Raw genomic sequence first — 20,254 nt, forward strand, 5'->3', positions numbered from 1 at the left:
TGCTTTCGGCCTGCTCCAGAGGCACAGCTTCCAGGAGACTCTTCCCTTGGCAGACACTATGGGCATGGCATGATTTTATCTGGAGCTTTGTGCTGTCTTTCCCAGCATTATGTTTCTCAGCACTGCGCGGGCTGGAGCTGAGTGTGTTTTGTTTTGTGCAGAAAGAGTTAAGCTTTAGATCATGTTGCAGATACATGATTGCCATGCATGGGGAGCAGGAAATAATGGTTTATTGATTGAAGCAGCAGTCAAAAACCCCATACTTAGGGAAAAAAATAAATAATAAAAAAAAATAATAAAAAAAATTGAGGTGGTACATTGTCACATTTACACACATGTGAAGCTCTGTGTCCTGGCACAGGGTCCTAAGCAAAGAGAAATACCAGCAGCCCCAGAGCACTGTGAGATGGGGCAACACACTGCCTGCCACTGGATGAAGTGAGCATGGTAGGTCCAAAAATTATTAGAGAAAAAGGTTTAAATGGAAAAAAAAATCTCTCCAGGCTACTCAACACCATGCTGCTGCATCTTGCTGGAGGAGGGTTCACGGAGTGTGATAGGCATGAGAGATGTTTGCTCTGCCCCCTCCTTGGCCACCCTGCAGCCCTCCCTGGGGAGGTGGCGTGGGCAGCTGCTCCATGCCCCCCATCCCTCCCACACTGCTCTGCTTTGTAAAAATAAGTGGGTAGTTTAAAACCCACTTTATTGCTTCTGAATGATGTGAAGGCTCCTTGTCAGCTCTCCTGGCTCCTCCATGAATTGAAGACAGTATTTCTGTATTTCTAAATCAGCCGTGGATGCAAAAAATATTTCTACCCATATTTTATTCTATATATATATATATATTTTTTTTTTATTTGTGTGTGTGCTTCTAGTAGTTTACAAACAGGAAAGGAAAAAATCAACCCAAATGTTCTCACAGTCTCCTCGCTCTACTCTACTCGCTGGCAGGTGCTATAGACCAGTACTTGGGCAGGATCCAGGCAGCTGGGATTGTCAGAATAAAGAAGAGCAGCCTCAAAACAACCACAGAAATGCAGTACTCATCACAGGCAGGTCTGTCCCAGGCTGGATACCACTTGGAATCACCTGGAAAGAAAACAGATCACCGGGTTTTAGGTGTAACTGCGCTGAGGGCAACAAATTGAAGCAGAAACATCTGTGGTACTTACTAATGACTTTGTCACGCTCTGGGTTTCCTGGAGAGAGAAAAGAAGTGAATATAAGCAGGCTTAGACATTGTGAATAATTTGATCTAAACAAAAGAGAATTAACTATGAGCCTGACAATGGGCAGAGAAGAAATACAGCAATGGGAGCTGCATTTCTTACCAGAAACATGAACCTGTTGACTTCAGGAGAGCCCTGCAGCTGCTCTTGGGGATTTGCTGCAGAGAGCTTGGTCACATCTTACTGACTGCCCCCTGATAGTGGCTGGCATAGAGAGGACTCACCTCTCAGGTACAATTATATCACAAGAGGGCATGTGTGGGGTACGTCCTGCTGCTAATATGCCTGTTGTTGCCCTTACTGTTTATTTTATTTTATTTTATTTTATTTTATTTTATTTTATTTTATTTTATTTTATTTTATTTTATTTTATTTTATTTTATTTTATTTTATTTTATTTTATTTTATTTTATTTTATTTTATTTTATTTTATTTTTTCCCCAGTACTTATATTTAAGAACCGCAGTCTGTAGCTGATGTCAAACTATCCCATCCATCAGGAATCCCCTCTCCTTCTTGCGATGCTGGTGTTTTAACACCTTTAATATCCCTAAGCATCACTGCTATGGTGGCTTCTGATTGCACTTTTTTTTTTTTTTCATACTGTGTTTGGGACAACAGTATGCCTTCTGCCAGAGTCTTGTGTGCTCTTTCTGCGTGTGCCTGTGGAGGAGGGTGGGTTTTCTACTTACGACACAGGTTGTTGGCACACTGATCGCCCTTGCATTTGCTGCATGCTGCTCCCGTCTCGTAGGGGTGCCAGCCATAATTCCCTCTGTGAAGGAAAGTAACACTGCTCTGAACCTGCCATTAGCAGGATGCCAATTCCTCCTGCTCATTTGCCTTTGAGCATGGGTTTTGCTTCACCTGCGTTGATGGGGAACAGTTTTTTGGGCTGCCCTCCCTGACCACCCCACTCCCCCCCACCCCTAGATGTACCCAAATTCCCTGCAGATGTGGCCAGGCTGCCAGCACCCATGGCAGGGCCTTCGTGCTCTGGCAGTGACCTTCATGCTCTGACCCAGTAGGGCTGGGCAGCTCAGGACCTAGGCAGGATCCTGTCTTCACATGCTGGGAGCTGAGGCTCGGCAGGCATTTTCAGAGCCTCCATGTCCCTGTGTGCCCAGGGCAGGATGTGCAGGATGCAGGCAGTGCTGGATGTGACACGGCCCCATTTCTTAGCAGGCCTTAGCAGGCCCATTTCTTAGCCTGTTTGCAGTGTGCTCACCCAGCTCCAAAGCCATCTCTAGTGGAAATGAGATGCTGGCATTGATTAGCTGCAAAAAGGTAGAAAGCATCCATCCTGTTTGCAGCCAATACGCATATGAAGGACCTCTGGATAAACTTTTGCCTTGAGCAGCCCCAGCTTTGTGAATCCAAGTCTGATAAAGCTCAGGCTGCAGCTGCAAGCACTGTACACTTTTACCCAAACCATTGACCTGAAAGTTTAATTCTGCAGGCAAATGTGTAAATATTTTTAGACTCTGGGTCTGTACCTTGGCAACTGTCTGCGGCCACGTTGGCACTGAGGAGCAAGGGAATAGTTTTCAAATGATCGCTTAAGTATGCTCATTTCTGTATCTTACATTTTACCCTTTCTATCAGTGCCACTGCTTTTTGGCTACAACACACAGCCCCTGTTTAGTGAAAAAAGGCTGCTTGGATAGAGGTGTGGATCTTTCTCTGTTTCGGGGACCCATAAACACGTGAAAAACGGGCTGATCTGATCAAGCTGCACATTGTGGGAAGGAAGAAGGGGCAGGACCCAATCCCTGTGAAATATTTGTCATGGAAAAGCTTACGCCGGCCCGTAGTTGCAGATGAAGTGTGCTGCATTGGTTCCCGAGAAGTACTGCACCGTGGGACAGAAGTGGACAGCACAGCCAACCTTGTAGCTTCGAGCCCAAACGATCTGAAAAGACAAACATGAACGCCAGTGAACGAATATCTGCTTTAACACCTGAAGCATGAGGGAAAAGCCCTGCCCTCCTCTGTGTCGTACAGCAAGTGGGCTGAGGAGTGCTCCTTGGGCAAACTTTGCAGAGGAGAGCAGTAGTTTATCTCCCTGGAAAGTATTGAGCAGCCTCAGATCAAAATCCAACCCCTAGAGGCCCGTTTGTGAGCAGCCCTGCTGTCTGATAACCAAGGTTAACAATTGCAGGGTTGCGTGGCAGTGGCCCTCCCGTTCCTCTCTTTGTCCTTTCTCCTTGGGAATACTGGTTAGGAAAAAAAAGGTTAGGAAAAGTGATGCTTCCAGGAGCTGCAGCCATCTCCGTACGTGTTGGCAGCACTCAGCTGTAGCAGAAGTGCCCCATGTGTCCCAGCCTGATGCGGGGGCATTTCATCAGCCTTTGGCACAGCTCGTAGTGCCACACAGAGGCTGTCTGACAGAGGGGGGACCTCATCCCACCACACACTGCAGCCCACAGCCACTGCCGCTCCCTGATTTTAGCCTACTGCTTGGCTAAACCCGGTCATTTGATGGCTGTCCGGCTTTCTTCCTGGAAAAAAAACACAACTGGGGGATGTAAAAAAAAGGACTCTTTTCCTTTTTAAAGTGGGGATGTAAGAACATCTTGTGCATACAGGCACAAAAAATCACTACCGCACTTGGTTTGTTGAATCTTGGACAGAAATCTAGAATTCCTGTGTCCCAGTGGCAAGGCTGGTTCTTGGTTCAGGTGGAGAAGTTCCATGCCTACCTGTGTGTAATGGCCGCACACTCTTCTACAACTATTGGCAGTATAACTGTAGTCTTTGACCTCATTGTACCAGGAGATGATGGCTCTGTTCACAGAAAATATTGAGAGCGAGCCAGTCCAGATGTTTTCTCCAACTGAGGTAAACCTGGGGTGAGTCTGCCCTGGCTCTCTGAGGTACGTGTTATGTTTAAACTGGCATCTCTTCGCCCAAGCTTTCGCAGTCTTTGCCAAATCTGGATCCCAAGTCTGCAAGATAAAGACAAGAGAAAATGGCTTGGGTACTTAAGCAATGCGGTAATGCGGAGCAGCTTCTGAAGCAGCTGGGACTCAGAAGTGTATATGCCCTGGGCTAGTCTGGTTTTTGCTTCTGCTGAGACAATTCTGCATGGTAAATTGGCTTGTAGGTTTGTGTCTACTGGGAATTTTGTCACTTGTTAAATGTAGGGAAGATTTTGGGGTAGTGGGCAATCATAGTTGATGCTTCAAATGTTAGCGCTGAATTTGTATTTGTGGAGTCACTCATGCACTTGCTATTCAATCCTACAGAGAGCTGTTATTTAAACCATTGGATTATATAAATATCTTTTGTTTGCATCGGAGGTGTAGCCAGATTCCTCTGGGTTTTCTTGTGCACTCAACCTGATTAAGCAAACACAGTGCTGTGCCTGCTAGAAACGCAGTGCCACCTCTGTGTGCCTGTAGCTTTTTTTTTTTTTTTGTACTGAAAATTCCTTATTTGTCCTTCTATGTATGGATTAAAATCTCTCAGTTACTTCTGCAAATTACAGAACCACTAGAGAAGCTGTTTTGAATGTATCATTAATGGTGATAGAGGAAAAGGACTTGGAGGTTCTTAGATTTTTTGTCTGTTTTACATAATATAGCTTTTTGGTATTGATGATATATATGTACTGAAATAATATGTGTAAAGTTTATGCTCTTAGTAAGTAATAAAAATTTGTAAGATCACATGAAAACAGATCTGCAGAGATTTGCAATTATTTTCTAACCCATGTCTTCCATTTCTCCCTGTGGCAAGCATTTGGGGTGGGAGTTTTCCTACAAAACTAACACACACGTAATTTGCCTAGAAACACAGGATATGGAATATGAAAGGTAAGGCTGGGGGCAGAGGGTCTTAGTTGAAGTGAATAGCTGATAATTCCTTAGATGATAGCTTTTAAATAGGATGAACAAAATCTGGTGTTGTTCACAAGTTGTCTTCCACTCCTAGCATTTCTGCAAGTCAAGACAGAGGCTGCAGTTTACATTCTGGCAATGCTGTGAGCTCACAAGAAGAAGACCACAATGAAAGCTGTGTGACAGTGATTGGTGGATCTTAGTGCTCTGCAGTCTTGTTTTTCAGATTCTGCTTAAGAGTCTGCACCCTTATTTTCTCCTTCATCCTGTAGCAGTGTTAATAATAACAGCTCAGTGTAAAGGTACTTTTCCTTTTTTGTACAAATGCTTCATCTGGCTGAAAAAGCAATGGGCAGAGATTTATAATCTGGAATGGTCTTTAGTTTAAGTGTAGTTTTAATCATAGTTTGCTTACAAAACCACATTTACCCAAAAGGATTGCAATCAAGTGCATGAGTAAAAAAGCACAGGAAAGGGAGGTTTGCCTATAAATATCTCTGCTGTTTGGGAAAATAGTAATTGGAGGTGGGTGTTTTTTCAGGAACCATTTTTCAGTTTTAGTTTTGTAACTCAGATGAGTTTTTCATTGATTTAGGGAAGGAAAACTGATTGTATGACTGGTGAAAAGTGATTCAGGAGCAGTCACTGCTGTGAAAGCCTTGATAAAAGCAGTGAGGATCTTTCTGCTGGTTTGGAACAGACCTAGACAGTACTTTGGGGGACTGTGAAGGGTGAATGGGAAGAAGGGTTCACATTTGTCTGGTTGAAAAAAAAAAAAAAAAAGGTAGATCATTATTTTTAACAGCTGTGTTACTACTGTAGCTGTTGGGGCTTTGTCACTTTTACTTAAAGGAGTTTCTGTCTAGTATTTTCTTTTTAAAAAATATTTTTTCTAAAAGGTGGAAATGCCTTGAGTTCATATTCTTCACTTTTACATATCTAGGTGAACAGTTATCTACAGGAAACAGAAGTTTCTTTTTTCTCGTTATCTTGAAAACAAGTCATCTTCTTTTCCTCTTTTTTGAAGTGCTTTAGTTGGTTAAAAAATTAATATACATGTGGTTTTCAATACTTTTAATTTCATAAAAGATTTGATCATACATTTTACTGCTTTCTCCACGTAAAATTATTCCTGTGAGAGGTCATACTCAAGACTGTTTTTGTTGGTGGTGGTGTTTTGGATTTTTTTTTTCAGTGCTTTAAATGAAAGCTACCATGATTTTACTTCTTCTTTTATTTGTAATGACTCTTATTTGTTTATTCACTCTTTTTTTCCACAAATTTCAGATCTACTTTTCAAAAAGATAAAGCAATGTTCACTGGAAATCTGGGGCCAACACTGGAGAGGTTTCCTAATGCCCCACTAAAGAAATCTGAAATAAAAAACACAGCAGAAGAGAAACTAAATTGTTTCCTGTCAGCAGCTTGCTAGCTGCTTGCCTACACCCCCCTAACAGGCACTTCTTTTCTGGTGTTTGAGAGCTAGAAATGTAAATGGAGCTGGTTTTGAACTTTGTTTTAGGTGTTGCTGACTGTGAATGGGGTTATGTCCTCTTCTGGTGGTGGCCATGTGGGATGATGAGAAGGAAGCAAGAGGAAAGGCCAGCATTAGGGCAATCATTATGGTCCAGGTGAAAGACCTTTGCACGTTATCCCAAGAAGAAACCTTTAGCATTAAAGGTTTCAAGCATTACCCAACCAAAGCACAAAAGGAGGTGGCTGTTACAAGAGGCAGCTCCCAAGCTTCTGGAATTGAACAATCCCTCCCAGATCAGGCAGAGATGAGCTTCACAACCCATAAGCCAACCTTGTGCATGCATTTACAGCTTCCCAAGTGCCACAGACCATCTTAAACATGAGGTGGCTACTTGCAGAGGCTGGGCTATGTTTTGAATCATGACAGATTATCTTTTGCATTGATGACTGCAGAGACAGGCACTGTGGTGCAGGACCTGATGCCTTCAGCCCCCAGTGCTGCCGCACTTGTTGCATTTGTTTTGGCTTCCTCTACAGCCCGGTGCCTAGGAACCACTGCTAATAGCTCTCTGCTGGCTCAGGCCGTAAGAGATTTGCAGAGAAAGCTAAATCAGAGCTCTTCAAAGCCTTTTGGCAATGTTCTCCGCCCTCGCCAACTCTAGTATGAAAGGTTGTGCTGAGGTCTGCACATAAATCACACCCCGGGCTGCGATGCCTTGGAATGAGGAGGCTTTTCACAGCACCAGCTACAGCACCAGGTTGGGGGTTGAAATCTCGAGTTTCAGATAAAGAAACTGAGCCAGGCAAAACTATACACGTACCCAACCGTATAAAGCCATCTGATAATCAGAGCCTTATCTGCTGTAAAAAGGAATTGCTACTATGACTCCAGGAGACAGTTTCTCTCTCTCTCTCTTTTTTTTTTTTTTTTTTTTTTTTTTTTTTTTAACATTTGATTACAGAAATCATCTTTAAGAACTGCAAAAACCACAATGATCAGTGCTGCCCGCTTGTACGTAAGCAGTGAAGATCCCCTTACCATGTACAGCATGTCGCTGGCTGGTGGGCTCACTTCAGACCGGAATTTGTTATGCTCTGTCACACATTTCTCAATAAACTCAGCATCTCCAATATCAGGCAATGTCTGTGGTGTATAGGAGCCAGCAGAAAGGCAGAAACGCAGTAAAGCCAGCACGCAAGTGAAAAATCTGCTCATCATGATTCTCAGCCTCTGGTCTTCCAGCTTTAAGAGCAGAATAGTTCAGCTGAATAAAGTGGGTTTGGCTCCACTGGCAGCGTTTTGCTTCGAAGGCTTGTGGGCTGGACTTATCTTAGCCATGGTAATTGAATATGGCATTTGTCACAGGAAATGAGTCATATTTCAGAGCGTTGCTAAGAGAATAAGGAAATTAAGCTGCAAGTTCGCATCAGAGCTGTAGAGGCTTTGTCTCTCTCTCTCTTTTTCCTTTTCAATTTCTTTTTCTTTAATTGTGTTGAGCAAGCTTCTTCTCTCCTAACTTTTGGTTTTTCATTGTTTGGGGTTTTGGCCCTTTCCTCCCACCCACAGCAATCAAAACATGTTGCAGTAAAGTTTTGGATAATTTTTCTGTTTTTCATTAAAACAGCACTGCTGTTAAGGCTGCTCCTCTGAGCCAAAATGCAATGAAAAATAATTGATGTGAACTGTGAGTTTTACTCTAGCGTGAGCAATCATTGTGGTTGTACATTGATTTGTTGGAGGGGTAAGTTTGGTTGAGAACAACAACCTAAACATGCTGCACTTGCTGATGGGATTCTCCTGTGACCACACATTCGTGGTACATGTTGCTACCCATTTTTCTTTCCAGACATTAGTAATTCTTTAATCACTCCCCGTGACCTGAGCACCAGGCAGAGTTGGGTGCCATGAAGCTTGATGCTGCCTCGTGCCTGGTGCCCAGCACCCACACCAGGCTTCACAGCCAGGAGGAAGGAGTTGAAGTCCCAGGCACATCTGCCCAACACTCCCTGCCCAGACTCACCACCCTTTCCTCACGTTGCCTTTAACTATTGCCTCTCCATCAAGTTCAGGCTTTCTCCTGTGGTCCCAAGGCTGCTTACAGGCAAAAAGGCCTCCTGAGGGAATCATGTGAATGAAACATGGTGCTCAGAGCTCCCCTGCAGACCACGTCTGACAGCAGAAGGTGGGTTGAGGTGAGAGGTGGGTTGACCCCGGCCAGCAGCCAAGCACCCAGGTAGCCACTTGCTCACTCCCTGTCCCCAGCAGGACAGGAGGAGAAAGCAGGAAGAACAAAAGTGAAAAAACTCATGGGTCAGGATAAAGACAGCTCAGCAGGTGTGGAAGGAAGGGGGAAAAGCAGTGGCCACTTTGGAAGCCACTTCTGCCCCCTTCTTCCTCTACTGCTTTTATTGCTGAGCATGTTGTTATGTGATGTCCAATATCCCTTCTGACAGTTCAGGTCCTGTCTGTTAAAGGCAAACACAATAATTGTGTTGTTGCTGATGTTTGTTGCTTCTGTTGTTTTTTAAGGTCTTGATGCATAATTTTGAGAACACTATTTTGTTAATCAAACTATTTATTCCTTAGTAACTAGATGTATATATGTTTATTCTTCAGATCTTTATTTAAAGCCATTAATTTAAAACATTACTTATCTCTTAGTATAACAGATGGCGGCAGACAAGAACTGACAGTGGTGAAATTAACTATGAGTTTTCTTGCATTGTGAAATTTTGCTGTGTATCATAGAATCACAGAGATCATCTAGTCTGCCCTCCCCCCAAACAGGATCACCTAGAGCACATTGTGCAGGAAATATGACAAGAAATATGACAAGCACTTGGATAGTACAGAATAGTACAACCACCAATAGCACAGCTTTAATGGAGAGTAACACACACAGGCTAAGTGTAATAAAGGACGAGCTTTATTCTTCCTGCTCTTAAAAAGGAATGCATACAGTTAAGTCTCCACTATCTACGACAAATTATGGTTGGGATAATTCAAAGTTAATGGAAATGAGTTATTGCTTCTTTTGGATCCAGAGTGCCCCTTCAGACAAGTCTTTGTGATGCTCCAGGTTTCCAGAAGGCTTGTTGATATATACAACAGTGTGTTGTATATGCTGGAGGCAGCATGGTGCCTCCAGCAATCTATACCTGAGCCACAGTTAAGAAGCTCTTACAGAAATAGAAGCCATGATAATAAATTACAATAACTCTATGCGCTGCCACTTAATTCTTTCCCTGAATGCAGAGGAAGATCTTTCTATGGTGGGTAAACATCAGAAATATAATGGAGAAATAATGGAGTGTTTTTTTTTTTTTTTTTAAATGTGTGCAATTCTCTGACAAAGATATAGTGGTGTGATCACTATCAGTATCTTAAATGATCATTACTCATATATAAATGTGTGTGGAAACCTCTGCTGTATTAAAAGAGTACCTGCAGCGCTCAGTACCAAAAACAGCAGCCTTAAAATCAAGACACTAAGACAGTAGCTGTCGCAAGAGGAACGTGGCTGCCCAGCTGGGGGGGTGTGGGCTGGAGGCCCGGGGGGACGGGGTCGCGGTGGTGGCCGGGGCTGCGTGTCCCAGTCTGGATACCAGTTGTCATAACCTTAAAAACAGCAAAGAAAGAGGTGTTAGAACCTGTCCAGCTTAGCCACACTCATAGGAAAGCAACGAAGAGAATTGGATACGTACTTATCAGCTTCTCACGTTCTGCATTTACTGTGGAGAGATGAGAAAAAGGACATAAATGTGACCGTCACTCAGTGATGTTTCTTAGCATAAAAAGGCATGCCAGTGCTGCTGCCTGGCTGATGGCAGCAGCGCTGTCGGTGTTGCAAGCGTCTGGCAGGGGGCAACTCAGTCAGCAAGGGGGCTCCCCACTGAGGTGGGGTTAGTGCTTTTTGTTGAGCAGGAGGAGAAGCAGAAGAGAAGCAGCTGCAATGGGAAGTATTGGTGGCACGGGGAGGAGGGAAGTAAATAAAAATGAGACTTGAAATTTATTTTAAATTGATACACAAATCAAATTTATATAGTTAGAGACAGACAAATCTAACTACAGAATTTGTCAGAAAAAAACAGATCTTTACTAAGAGCTTTGATGCATTTGCAGGATTGCACATGTGCCCCTACTGACATTGTGATTTGTCCTATAGGAGAATATGGTAAAACTGGTTCTAGGATCTAGCTCTTAAAAAGCTCTCTTCCTCCTCTCCCTCCCCCTAGTCATTGTGATGCTTCTAGTTTTTCTGTGGTTCATCAACTTGTGACTTCGAGATGAGTCAGCCAGGATGTCACAGAAGGAAATAAGAATACCAAATGCTCAATTATTTCTACAGCTGAAGCTATCTAGTGCCTGGCTGGTAGAGAACATCTCTATTAAACCTCTGTACAAAAGTCATATTTAAGACATCGTTGCATGCTTTTTACTCTCTGATTATTTAAAACACTGTTTCTGACAAATCTGGAACTAGGTGTAAGAACAAAAGTCCACAGGTGCAAACGTGGAAAAACAAGCTTTCACTGTGGTATTTCAGAAAACTGTAGAAGTAAGTGTGTTTTTCAATACAGCCTGATTGGTTCCAAACTATATATTTTTTTGCAAAATGTGATATAAAATATTAAACAAGCAGGAAAGCAGAAGTTAAACACACTATTTCTTGTAGAAAAACAAAACAAAACAAAACAAAAACAGATGGGAATATTTGTGAGGGATATTTTAGATTTGATTTCTTGGTCAGTTAAAAGACAAAAAATAGTCTGATATTTCTCTTCTTTGGAAACTCCGTTTTCTATCCCTGGGAGCTTTAAATAACAAAATATCCCAATCAATTCCTTCTTATACTATTTTAACCAGGGCTTAGTCCCGTTGGTCTGTGGTGGGCTACAGACTCGCTATGCATTTAGCACATTTCTCCTCTGCTGTATTTCCACTGATAATTGTGATGCTTTTAGCTCGTCACAGCAGATCACTTCAGTCTTACCACAGAGCTTGTCCATACACTTGTCATTACTGCATCTACTGCATGGTGGTCCCTCTTCATAAGGTTTTGTTGGGTAATTCCCCCTGCAGAGCAGAAGAGCAATACTTTGTTAGCTCTGTCTTTGGAAAATAATTTAAATACATGGTTTCATCATATTGCTAGAATAATTTGCCATTGTAACCTATTATCAGGGAAAAATAATTTTATGCAAAAAAATGATCATTATCATTATTTGAAATTCCTCTTGGATCAGACTAAATCTTTCACTGACATGGGGAGGCTTCTTGGGTAATACTGTACTATTCAGACTAACTATACAGGAATCTGCCTCTAGCCCCTCTTTACCCACACATACTTTAAATTAATCTGTAAAATGTATGTCCAGAAATCACAGGGCATGGAATAAACTAGAGGATTGTCTTCTTTTTTTCATAGTATCACTTAGGTTGGAAGAGTCCCTTAAACCCGTCTACTCCAACCATCAACCTAACACTACCAAGTCCACTACTAAATCTTGTGCTTTAGTGCCACCACATCCACATTTCTCTTAAACACCTCCATGGACAGGGATTCTACCAGGGATACTCCCCTAGGGAGCGTGTTTCAGTACCTAGCCATCCTTTCCATGAAGAAAGTATTCCTGGTCCTTAGTCTAAACCTCCCCATGGTGCAACTTAAGATCATTTCCTCACATCCTGTCACTTGTCACCTGAGAAATGAGACTGACGCTCCTTGCTGCAGCCTCCTTCCAGGTAGTTGTAGGGAGAGATAAGGTCTCCCCTCAGCCTCCTCTTCTCCAAACTAAAAATGCCAGCTCCCTCAGCTGCTCCTCATGAGTCTTGTTCTCCAGCCCCTTCACCAGCTCTTCCCCAAACACATTCCAGAAACTCAGTATCTTACTTGTAGTGAAGGGCCAAAACTGAACACAGTACTTGACGTGCAATTACTTCTGCAATTAATTCAATTGCACCGTTCCTACTATTCCTGCAGAGACTGAACTCAAAACAGATTTTATCTGGCAATTTTATCTGGCAATTTTATCTGGCAATTTTATCTTGCTGATGGTGAGTGCCCTCAGCCTGAGCCTGCTCACCTGCTTTGTTAGAAAGGGATTTTCTGCAGCCCAGACTCTGCCCAGCACCTTATAAACAGACAGGGGACCCACTAACATGTGGACATAGCTTCTTCAGAAATTTGTTACAACTGCTCCTGCCATTAGTAACATCTGATACCAGGTCAGTTATAGGTTAGTTAAAAAGCAGAAAAATGAAACCCCAAATGCCATAATTGACTTACGCTGGCCCATAGTTACAAACAAAATGCGCTGCACTATAGAGTCCTTGAAAATTTTCTACTGTATCGCAGAAGTGAACTGCACAGCCAACTTTGTAACTTGTTGCCCAAACAACCTGAAAGGCAAAGTGAAATATGTGATGCACCTGAAGGACTCAAAAAACAACCAGAATTCACAGTATTGAATCAGAAGGAACTAGTGGCTGAACTGAAGGATCTTGTGGCAGCTTAAAACAGACAATACAGGAGCAACATCAACTGCTCAAAGTACAGCAGAGACCTGACTTGAGCAGAGTCTGACTTGAGACCATTAGGTGGTTTTGCACTTATTACCTGGCTCCCTTGGAAACATGACATTGTTAGGGGGATAATCCTTTTCAACCATTAGTGAACAGAGGGCTCAGACACCCCTGCAGCTCAGAATATAGTTCCAATCTCATCCAGCAGTAAACTGCAGGGCTAAGCCTGTATTTTTTCTCCGAAACCATTACACTTATAAACAACTAGACAGAGAAAAAACTCACCTGTGTATAGTGACCACATATTCTAGTACAGCTACGGGTGTTGAAATCGTAGCTTTTGAATTCATTAAACCAGTCATTCAGAGCTGCATGCACAGAAAAGATGGAGGCTGTGCCAGTCCAGATGTTTTCTCCTACAAAAGTAAAGGTGGGGTGCATCTGCTGTGGTATTTTAAGGTAGCTGTTGTGCCGAAACTTGCACTTCTTTGCCCATGCTTTGGCAGACTTAGCTAAAGCAGGGTCCCAGGACTGTACAAAGGAAAGAAAACATACTAGGCATAATAACTCTGAAAACAAACACACAAAAAAAACATAATAACACTGCATTGCAGTGACTTAGTTGGATTCAAACAGTTTTAAACAGAAGATTGCAAAGATTTCTTTTCCCCTGACTCCCACTGAACTGCATTCAGTTTCTTTCCCTGTCTTTTCAACTCCCACAACAAATTTTTTCTTCGTCTTTCTCCCTCAGATATTGCTAGACATGTAGTATCTATCCCTCTCCTGTGGTATCTGACTTTTTACAATACTTAGAGCCGGACAGCAGTGTTTAAGCTGCCTGGTCCATGAAGAGACTGGTTTGTGAGACTTACAGAAAGATTTTATGCTGCTGGATAACTAGGCAATAAAATAGCAGGTCAAATTCAGTATGCAAAATTACAAGTAAAGGCACATGAGGAGGAAAAATAATTTTGACTTAGTATTCATGACAGATTTGGAGCTGACTCTTACTGCTTGTAAATCTATGCTTAGCAGTAGTATAAAAGGCAAATAAAGTATTAGAAATTCCTCAAGAGGGACTGGAGAATGAACCCAAATATATAAGTTCACCACTGAAGAAGTCCTGTTAAATACTGTGTGCAGTGCCTCGTCTTAAAAAGGGACACTAGAACTGGCAAGGGCACAGAGAATATGGGGGATTGTCAAATACTACGGATGCTCTGTAGCTTTCTGCGGAGACAGCTGAATGTCTTGTGAAGTATGCAAATAAGCAATGATTACTTGCTCTTTCCAGCACAAGGATCAGAGACTATCAAAGGAAGCTAGCAATTAGCAAGACCAAATCAAATGCAAGGAGATTTTTACATATCATGTAGTTAAGACTGCAATTTTGCTACAAGATATTAAGGGTGATAGAAGCTTGCATAGGCTGAAAAAAAGTCATGCAAGAAAAACCCATCACAAGCCTTTAAATAAAACGTAGCACCTCTCATTCAAGAGTTTCTGTATATTTGTCCTTCCAGGACTGCACGATCTTTGGTCTGAGCAGCTAAATTCACTCCTGTTTTCTAGCATTCTAACGCAAACATTTTATTTTATTTTATTTTATTTTTTAACAAAATGCCAATAAATTAACATTTTGAGTAGTCTGACTTTTACATCGTTATCTGAACTTCCTTTCACAGAACTTATATCAGGCTGCAGTTGTGCATTTAACTTCCTTTTCAGCTAAGCGGCACTGCTGGAGGGTTCAAAGTAATGTTGTAAACTGACTGGGTTTGCCTCCCCCAGCTATCTCTCTACCTATTCCTTATGTACTCCATTGAGCAAGCTGAGACCTATCCATGGCCTGCTCTGATATCCATTATGTTTATGGGAAGATCTGTTTTCCAGCCCAGCTACTGGTATCCCTACTCTCCAAACAGCACAGCAAAGGAAGATGAGGTGTCTATACGGGTGTCTAAAGGGGCAACCCCCTTTCTTCAATACGGATTCTAGATTGGAAGACACAAGGTGAGGTGCTAGATTTTCAATAAGCCATGTTGCCTTTCAGGAGCTTTCTAATGCCAAGCAGCTTCCCTGTATGAAAGCTGGACTAACATAAGGAAGATTACTGTCCCTCTTTGAAAAGGATAATTGAAACGCTGAGAACTGAACATTACGTATATTTTTTTGTAACACAGTCCTTTGCTATGGCTGAAGTTTAGAGCTGCAACCTGTCCCCAGACAATGAATCCTCTTCCAATTAATAAGACAGAACAGTACTGTGAAAATTAATTGCTTTTTTATTTCCTACAAAGAACTATCAGATATAGTACCAAAATCATTGACAGAAACAGAAAGGAAAACACAGAGCAACTGGAGAGTAAGGTGGGCTAACTCAGCAGCACCATCTATGTTAATTTTCAAAGCAATCACAAACTCCTCCTTACCATGCGAAACATATTGCTGGCTGGTGGATTCGTTTTGGATCGAAAGTTGTTGTGAGCACTCACACAGTCTTTAATGAACTCTGCATCTTCAATGTCAAGCAAGGGATTTTGTGCATACACACGACAGCAGGCAAAGAGATCCAGTAAGAGCACTGCAGAAAAAAAAGATGTGATTTTCATAATTCTTCAATGCTCTCGGTATTTTTTCTTAAGTTTTTAAAAGAAATATCCCTTAGGTGGAGATAATGCTGCTAAGCAGTTTCTCTGTAGTCCTCTGGGATGTGGAAGCTCTTCAAAGTGTCAGAGCAACAGGAAGTGGAATTGCTTCACAAGGTACAGAACCATCTGACATCACCGCTGGCTGTCTGAGGGTAAGCTGAGGAACACGCATCTGCCACGCATATTGCCAAGGGGTACTGCCACACTTAAATGTCTGCCTTTTCTTTGAATGCCTTCCATCCTGGTTGAATGCCAAGCCATTCTGTGGCTGCAGGTCTTATCTGAAGAGGTGCTGCGCAGCAACTTTGCTACAACCTCTGTCAACCATAAAAATTGTAGCTGTGACACAATACAGATCTGCTGTTCAGGTGCTTTTCCTACTGTGCAGCTTAGTTGTGCCAAGTCAACTGCAATTATTTCGTAGAATCTTTCTTCCATTTCAGAGTTACTCTAGGAATAAATGGAATTAGCAGAACTGCATATATTAAATTTTGTGTCCCCGCCAGGACAAAAACAAACAAACAATCAATCAATAAAAATTGTTCCTAAGCAGCAGCTTGCTGTGGAACCTTCTAAGCTTCTAATTTGGTGTTTAGCAAAAGTATGACATTGAAATCCCAAGCATAAATGAGGGTGTTGATTCTCACCTTCACTAGCCACCTGTTTATCTAATAGGCTGAAGTTCTTGGAAGAGCTTTCTGTGCTCATGTGAGGAGAGAAGCTGTAGGATTACCACTCCTGAGGTAAAGTTCCAAGCCTGATCCCTTTCTGGGGCAGTAGGATGGGCAGTGCTGGGATTTGTATTCTTACCAGCTGTTCTACAAGCTGGTTAATTTAATTTTATTTTTTTTTCAAACCTGTAGCCCCCCAACATTTATATCTATCTATCCCCTTAATGGGAGTCATGCAATTAAATATTTATCTCTGTGAATGTGTATGGATGTTAATGCATTACTAATTCTCTGCAGCCTCCTCCCCTTATGCCTGCCATGATTTGTCCGATTTCATGAAGGTAGGACCAGCTGCAAGAGGCAACAGTGTGGGCACCTTCTGAGGTTTTGGATCTTTTGGGAGAGAAACAAAAAGGGGACCTACAATTATTTTTGTTTGACAGGCTTACCACAGCCCTTACAGAGGGGCCCTCACAGCAGAGACCAATGGGATGAGGTTCAGCACCACTAAGTGCTGGGTCCTGCACTTTGGTCACAACAACCCCATGCAGCACTACAGGCTTGGGGCAGAGTTGCTTGAAAGCTGTGCATAGGAAAAGAATCTGGGGTGTTGGTCGATACTTACCTGAACCGGAGCGAGCAGTGTGCCCAGGTAGCCAAGAAGGCCAATGGCATCTTGGCTTGTATCAGCAATAGTGTAAACAGCAGGATCAGGGAAATGATCATCCCCATGTACATGTACTCAGCTCTGATGAGGCCACACCTCGAGTACTGTGCTCAGTTTTGGACCCCTCAATACAAGAAGGATGTCGAGGCCCTGGAGCATGTCCAGAGAAGGGCTATGAAGCTGGTGAACACAAGTCCTGTGAGGAGCGGCTGAGGGAACTGGGGTTGTTTTGTCTGGAAAAGAGGATGCTCAGGGGAGGCCTTATTGCTCTCTACATCTACCTGAGAAGAAGGTGTGGGGAGCTGGGGGTCGTCGTCTTCTCACAGATAACTAGTGATAGGACTAGAGGGAATGGCCTCAAGGTGCACCAGGGGAGGTTCAGGTTGGAAATGAGGAGACATTTCTGCTCAGAAAGAGCAGTCAGGCATTGGGACAGGTTGCCCAGGGAGGTGGTGGAGTCACCGTCCCTGGGGGTGTTCAAGGAAAGGTTGGATGTGGTGCTTAGGGACATGGTTTAGTGGGTGACATTGGTGGTAGGGGATGGTTGCAGCCCTCAGAGGCACAATAGACTTGGACAGAGCGGGATCAGGACAAGATTTGTCCTTGCTTCCCATTTTGTTTTACAATAGTTTCCAGTGCTTTGAAACTCTCCCAGAAAGATCACAGTGTAGTGGGTTTATGTGGCAAGGTTTTGGTAGCAAGGGTCCGTAGGGGTGGCTTCTGTGAGAAGAATCCAGAAGCTGCCCCATACTAGATAAGGGGCCCGATGCTGGCCAGAGACGAGCCAATATGTGATGTTGTTTGTGCCTCTGTGAGGGCAGATTGAAGAAAGGAAAAAACAACAAAAACAAAAACAACAACAACAAAGCTGGGAGAGAGGTGTGAGAAGCAGCCCTGCAGCCCCCAGGGTCAGTGCAGCAGGAGGGCAGGAGGTGCTCCAGGCAGGCAGCAGCAGTTCCCCTGCAGCCTGTTGCAATTGGCACCTGGTGTACCGCTACCAGTGCCAAGGTCACTTATCTAGCAGAGTTTCTATTCTCATCTGCTGTCTTGCTCTGTCCCAGAAATGGGGTGTAGGCATTGGCAAAAGTGATGGGGCCCTCACCATTATGGTCAGTGCTCCCCTCCCCTCCTTCTAAACTGAACATCGATGAAGGCTCATCACCTACTTGTCCCTTAGAAGTTATCTTGCCTCTTTGCTAAGCCAGGCCCAACTGACTTCAGTTTACTGACAGTTATTATCTGAAAAGGCACAGGAAATCTGTAAGAATCTGAAGCTTTTGCTCAGATGGACTTTATGTAAAAACATGACTATATTACATTGACAAGCAATTCATACAAAAATTATTAGCAATGTAGTAAAACTGCGTCATTAATTTAGCAATCCAGTGATCTAGCAGTTTTATATTTGTGCAGCAGAAATGTTCTGCTTGGAGACTGAAAACTGAGACTTTTTTGAAGCAGAAAAATTTGATATATGCAGGATAGTCCGGGTTGTAAGATCACAGAATCATAAAATATCCTGAGTTGGAAGGATCATCGAGTATAAACTCCTGGAAGATGCTTTCTTGGAGAAGATGACTCTGGCTCCATCTAGTGATTACATCTAATTAAAGTAGAAGTGCTGTCTGCCCATAAGCATCTAGAAGTGATGTTTTCATAAAAAGAATTATAATCTTTCACCAGCATTAATCAGCCTTTCTCATAAACCAGATGAAAATGAAGCCTTGTGATTTGGATATCCACACAGTATTTGTCTGGACAATACAAACATTGCCTGTCCCTGCATAAATCTCAAGTGAGATTTAGCACAATGAGTGTGGCATGGGCAGGAAGCTGTACAGCCCAATCATTTGAAAAAAAAGATCCCATGGTTAGGTTCCCCTTTCTCACTTTGCACCTTTCATTTTAAAATGGCTAGAAACATAAGAATAGAAACAAAAATAGAAGAATAGAAACATAGTAAGAAGTAGAAACATAATGGATATAAACATTATTTATTTATGTATTTATGCAATTATTTTGGTAGTAATGAGGGTATAAACAATCTTAGAATTAACAAGGGAGGCCATGAGTGTGGTTGGACTGCAGGCTGTTTTACTGTTGTTTTGGTTAGGCCACTTTGTACAGTGCTGCTTACTGCAACTACGCCCCATAGCCTAACTGAGCAGAACTGTAATGCGCAGCTTGCTGACCTCTCTGAACAGTCTACGGGGATGCCATATGGACCAAAGTACAAGAGGTTGCTAGTTGTTCTTAACCTTGTGGTGCCTACCTCCTGCCAGTAAAGATGGCCCTTTATCACATCTTCTTTGGTCTTCAAGCCCAGCCTGTTTCACACCCTCCTTCCAACCAAAGAATAAGGGATGTGTGATACATCCGCCAAAGGCTGTCTCCTCCCTTTGGTGATAGGCCTGCTGAAAACCAAAGTCACGACAAATAGGCAGTGATAATGCTGGGGAAGACAGTGGTCTCCTGAGTGACAAGTATTGAGTGACAAATGGTGCCCAGTGACAGGACAAGGGGCAATGGACAGAAATTGAAACACTGGAGACTACACCTAAACATCAGGATGGACTTTTGTCTTGTGAGGTTGCCTGAGCATTGTCACAGGCTGCTGAAAGCAGTTGTGAAGTCTTCCTCCTTGGAGATATCAAAAGTCATCTGGGCATGGTTCTGGGCAACCTAGGTATCCCTGCTTGAGCAACGGCATGGACAAGGTGGCCTCCAGAGGTGCCTTCTAACCTCAACCTCTCTGTGCTCCTGTCATTCCTTCATGGAGCTGAAGCTCCACTGGGTTGTGCACAATGAGGGATTTTGAATGATCTCAACAACATAGATACAGGAAGCTTGTTGCAGAGTACATGTGTATGCCTAGCTGTGCTGCATCTCTGGTTATCTCTTTATTTTTAATTTCAAGGTGCTAAATGAGAAGATTCAAAAAAATAAGGCTTTTCTGCTGTCCATTGTACATCCATTTTCTTAGGATAACACCTGAAATAGTTGGTGCATGGCAGTAGCATGAAAATGTGTATATTCAAGAACCACTATAATACTATTGGAATATTACTGAAAAATACTCAGGAATCTCCTGACAGAGGATACAGAAAGCCATTACAGTCCACCTCCACGCTGTTTTTAGAAAAATGTTATTTGGAATGAACTACCTTCTCAGCCACACCTAGACTTCCT

At 42.8% G+C, this 20,254-nt stretch overlaps 1 protein-coding gene across 1 annotated transcript; it reads right to left on the minus strand.

The window, feature by feature from the left end:
• Positions 1 to 281: 281 nt before the first annotated feature.
• LOC309874166 (uncharacterized protein) lies at positions 282 to 16,451 on the minus strand. The gene is made up of 12 exons (XM_082752108.1): positions 15,509 to 16,451; positions 13,359 to 13,604; positions 12,838 to 12,950; positions 11,542 to 11,624; positions 10,253 to 10,279; positions 9,947 to 10,166; positions 7,587 to 7,794; positions 3,932 to 4,177; positions 3,032 to 3,141; positions 1,922 to 2,004; positions 1,173 to 1,199; positions 282 to 1,089 (listed from the first exon to the last, which is right to left on the minus strand). Exons 1-12 carry the CDS (start codon positions 15,686 to 15,688, stop codon positions 938 to 940), a joined length of 1,695 nt encoding a protein of 564 aa, XP_082608234.1. The 5' UTR covers positions 15,689 to 16,451; the 3' UTR covers positions 282 to 937.
• Positions 16,452 to 20,254: the final 3,803 nt, after the last annotated feature.

The sequence above is a fragment of the Aythya marila genome, assembly GCF_965140915.1.
Source record: "Aythya marila genome assembly, chromosome: 1".
NCBI classification, from domain to species: domain Eukaryota; kingdom Metazoa; phylum Chordata; class Aves; order Anseriformes; family Anatidae; genus Aythya; species Aythya marila.

Bases quoted from the DNA above. Each gene is read 5' to 3' on its own strand.
- LOC309874166 (XM_082752108.1), bottom strand. From the start codon at position 15,688: ATGAAAATCACATCTTTTTTTTCTGCAGTGCTCTTACTGGATCTCTTT. The intron at 3,142-3,931 runs GTAGGCATGGAA...TTGTCTTTTCAG, and splicing joins TGTGCGGCCATTACACACAG to ATCGTTTGGGCTCGAAGCTA. The intron at 2,005-3,031 runs GTAAGCTTTTCC...TTTCCTTCACAG, and splicing joins ATCTGCAACTACGGGCCGGC to AGGGAATTATGGCTGGCACC.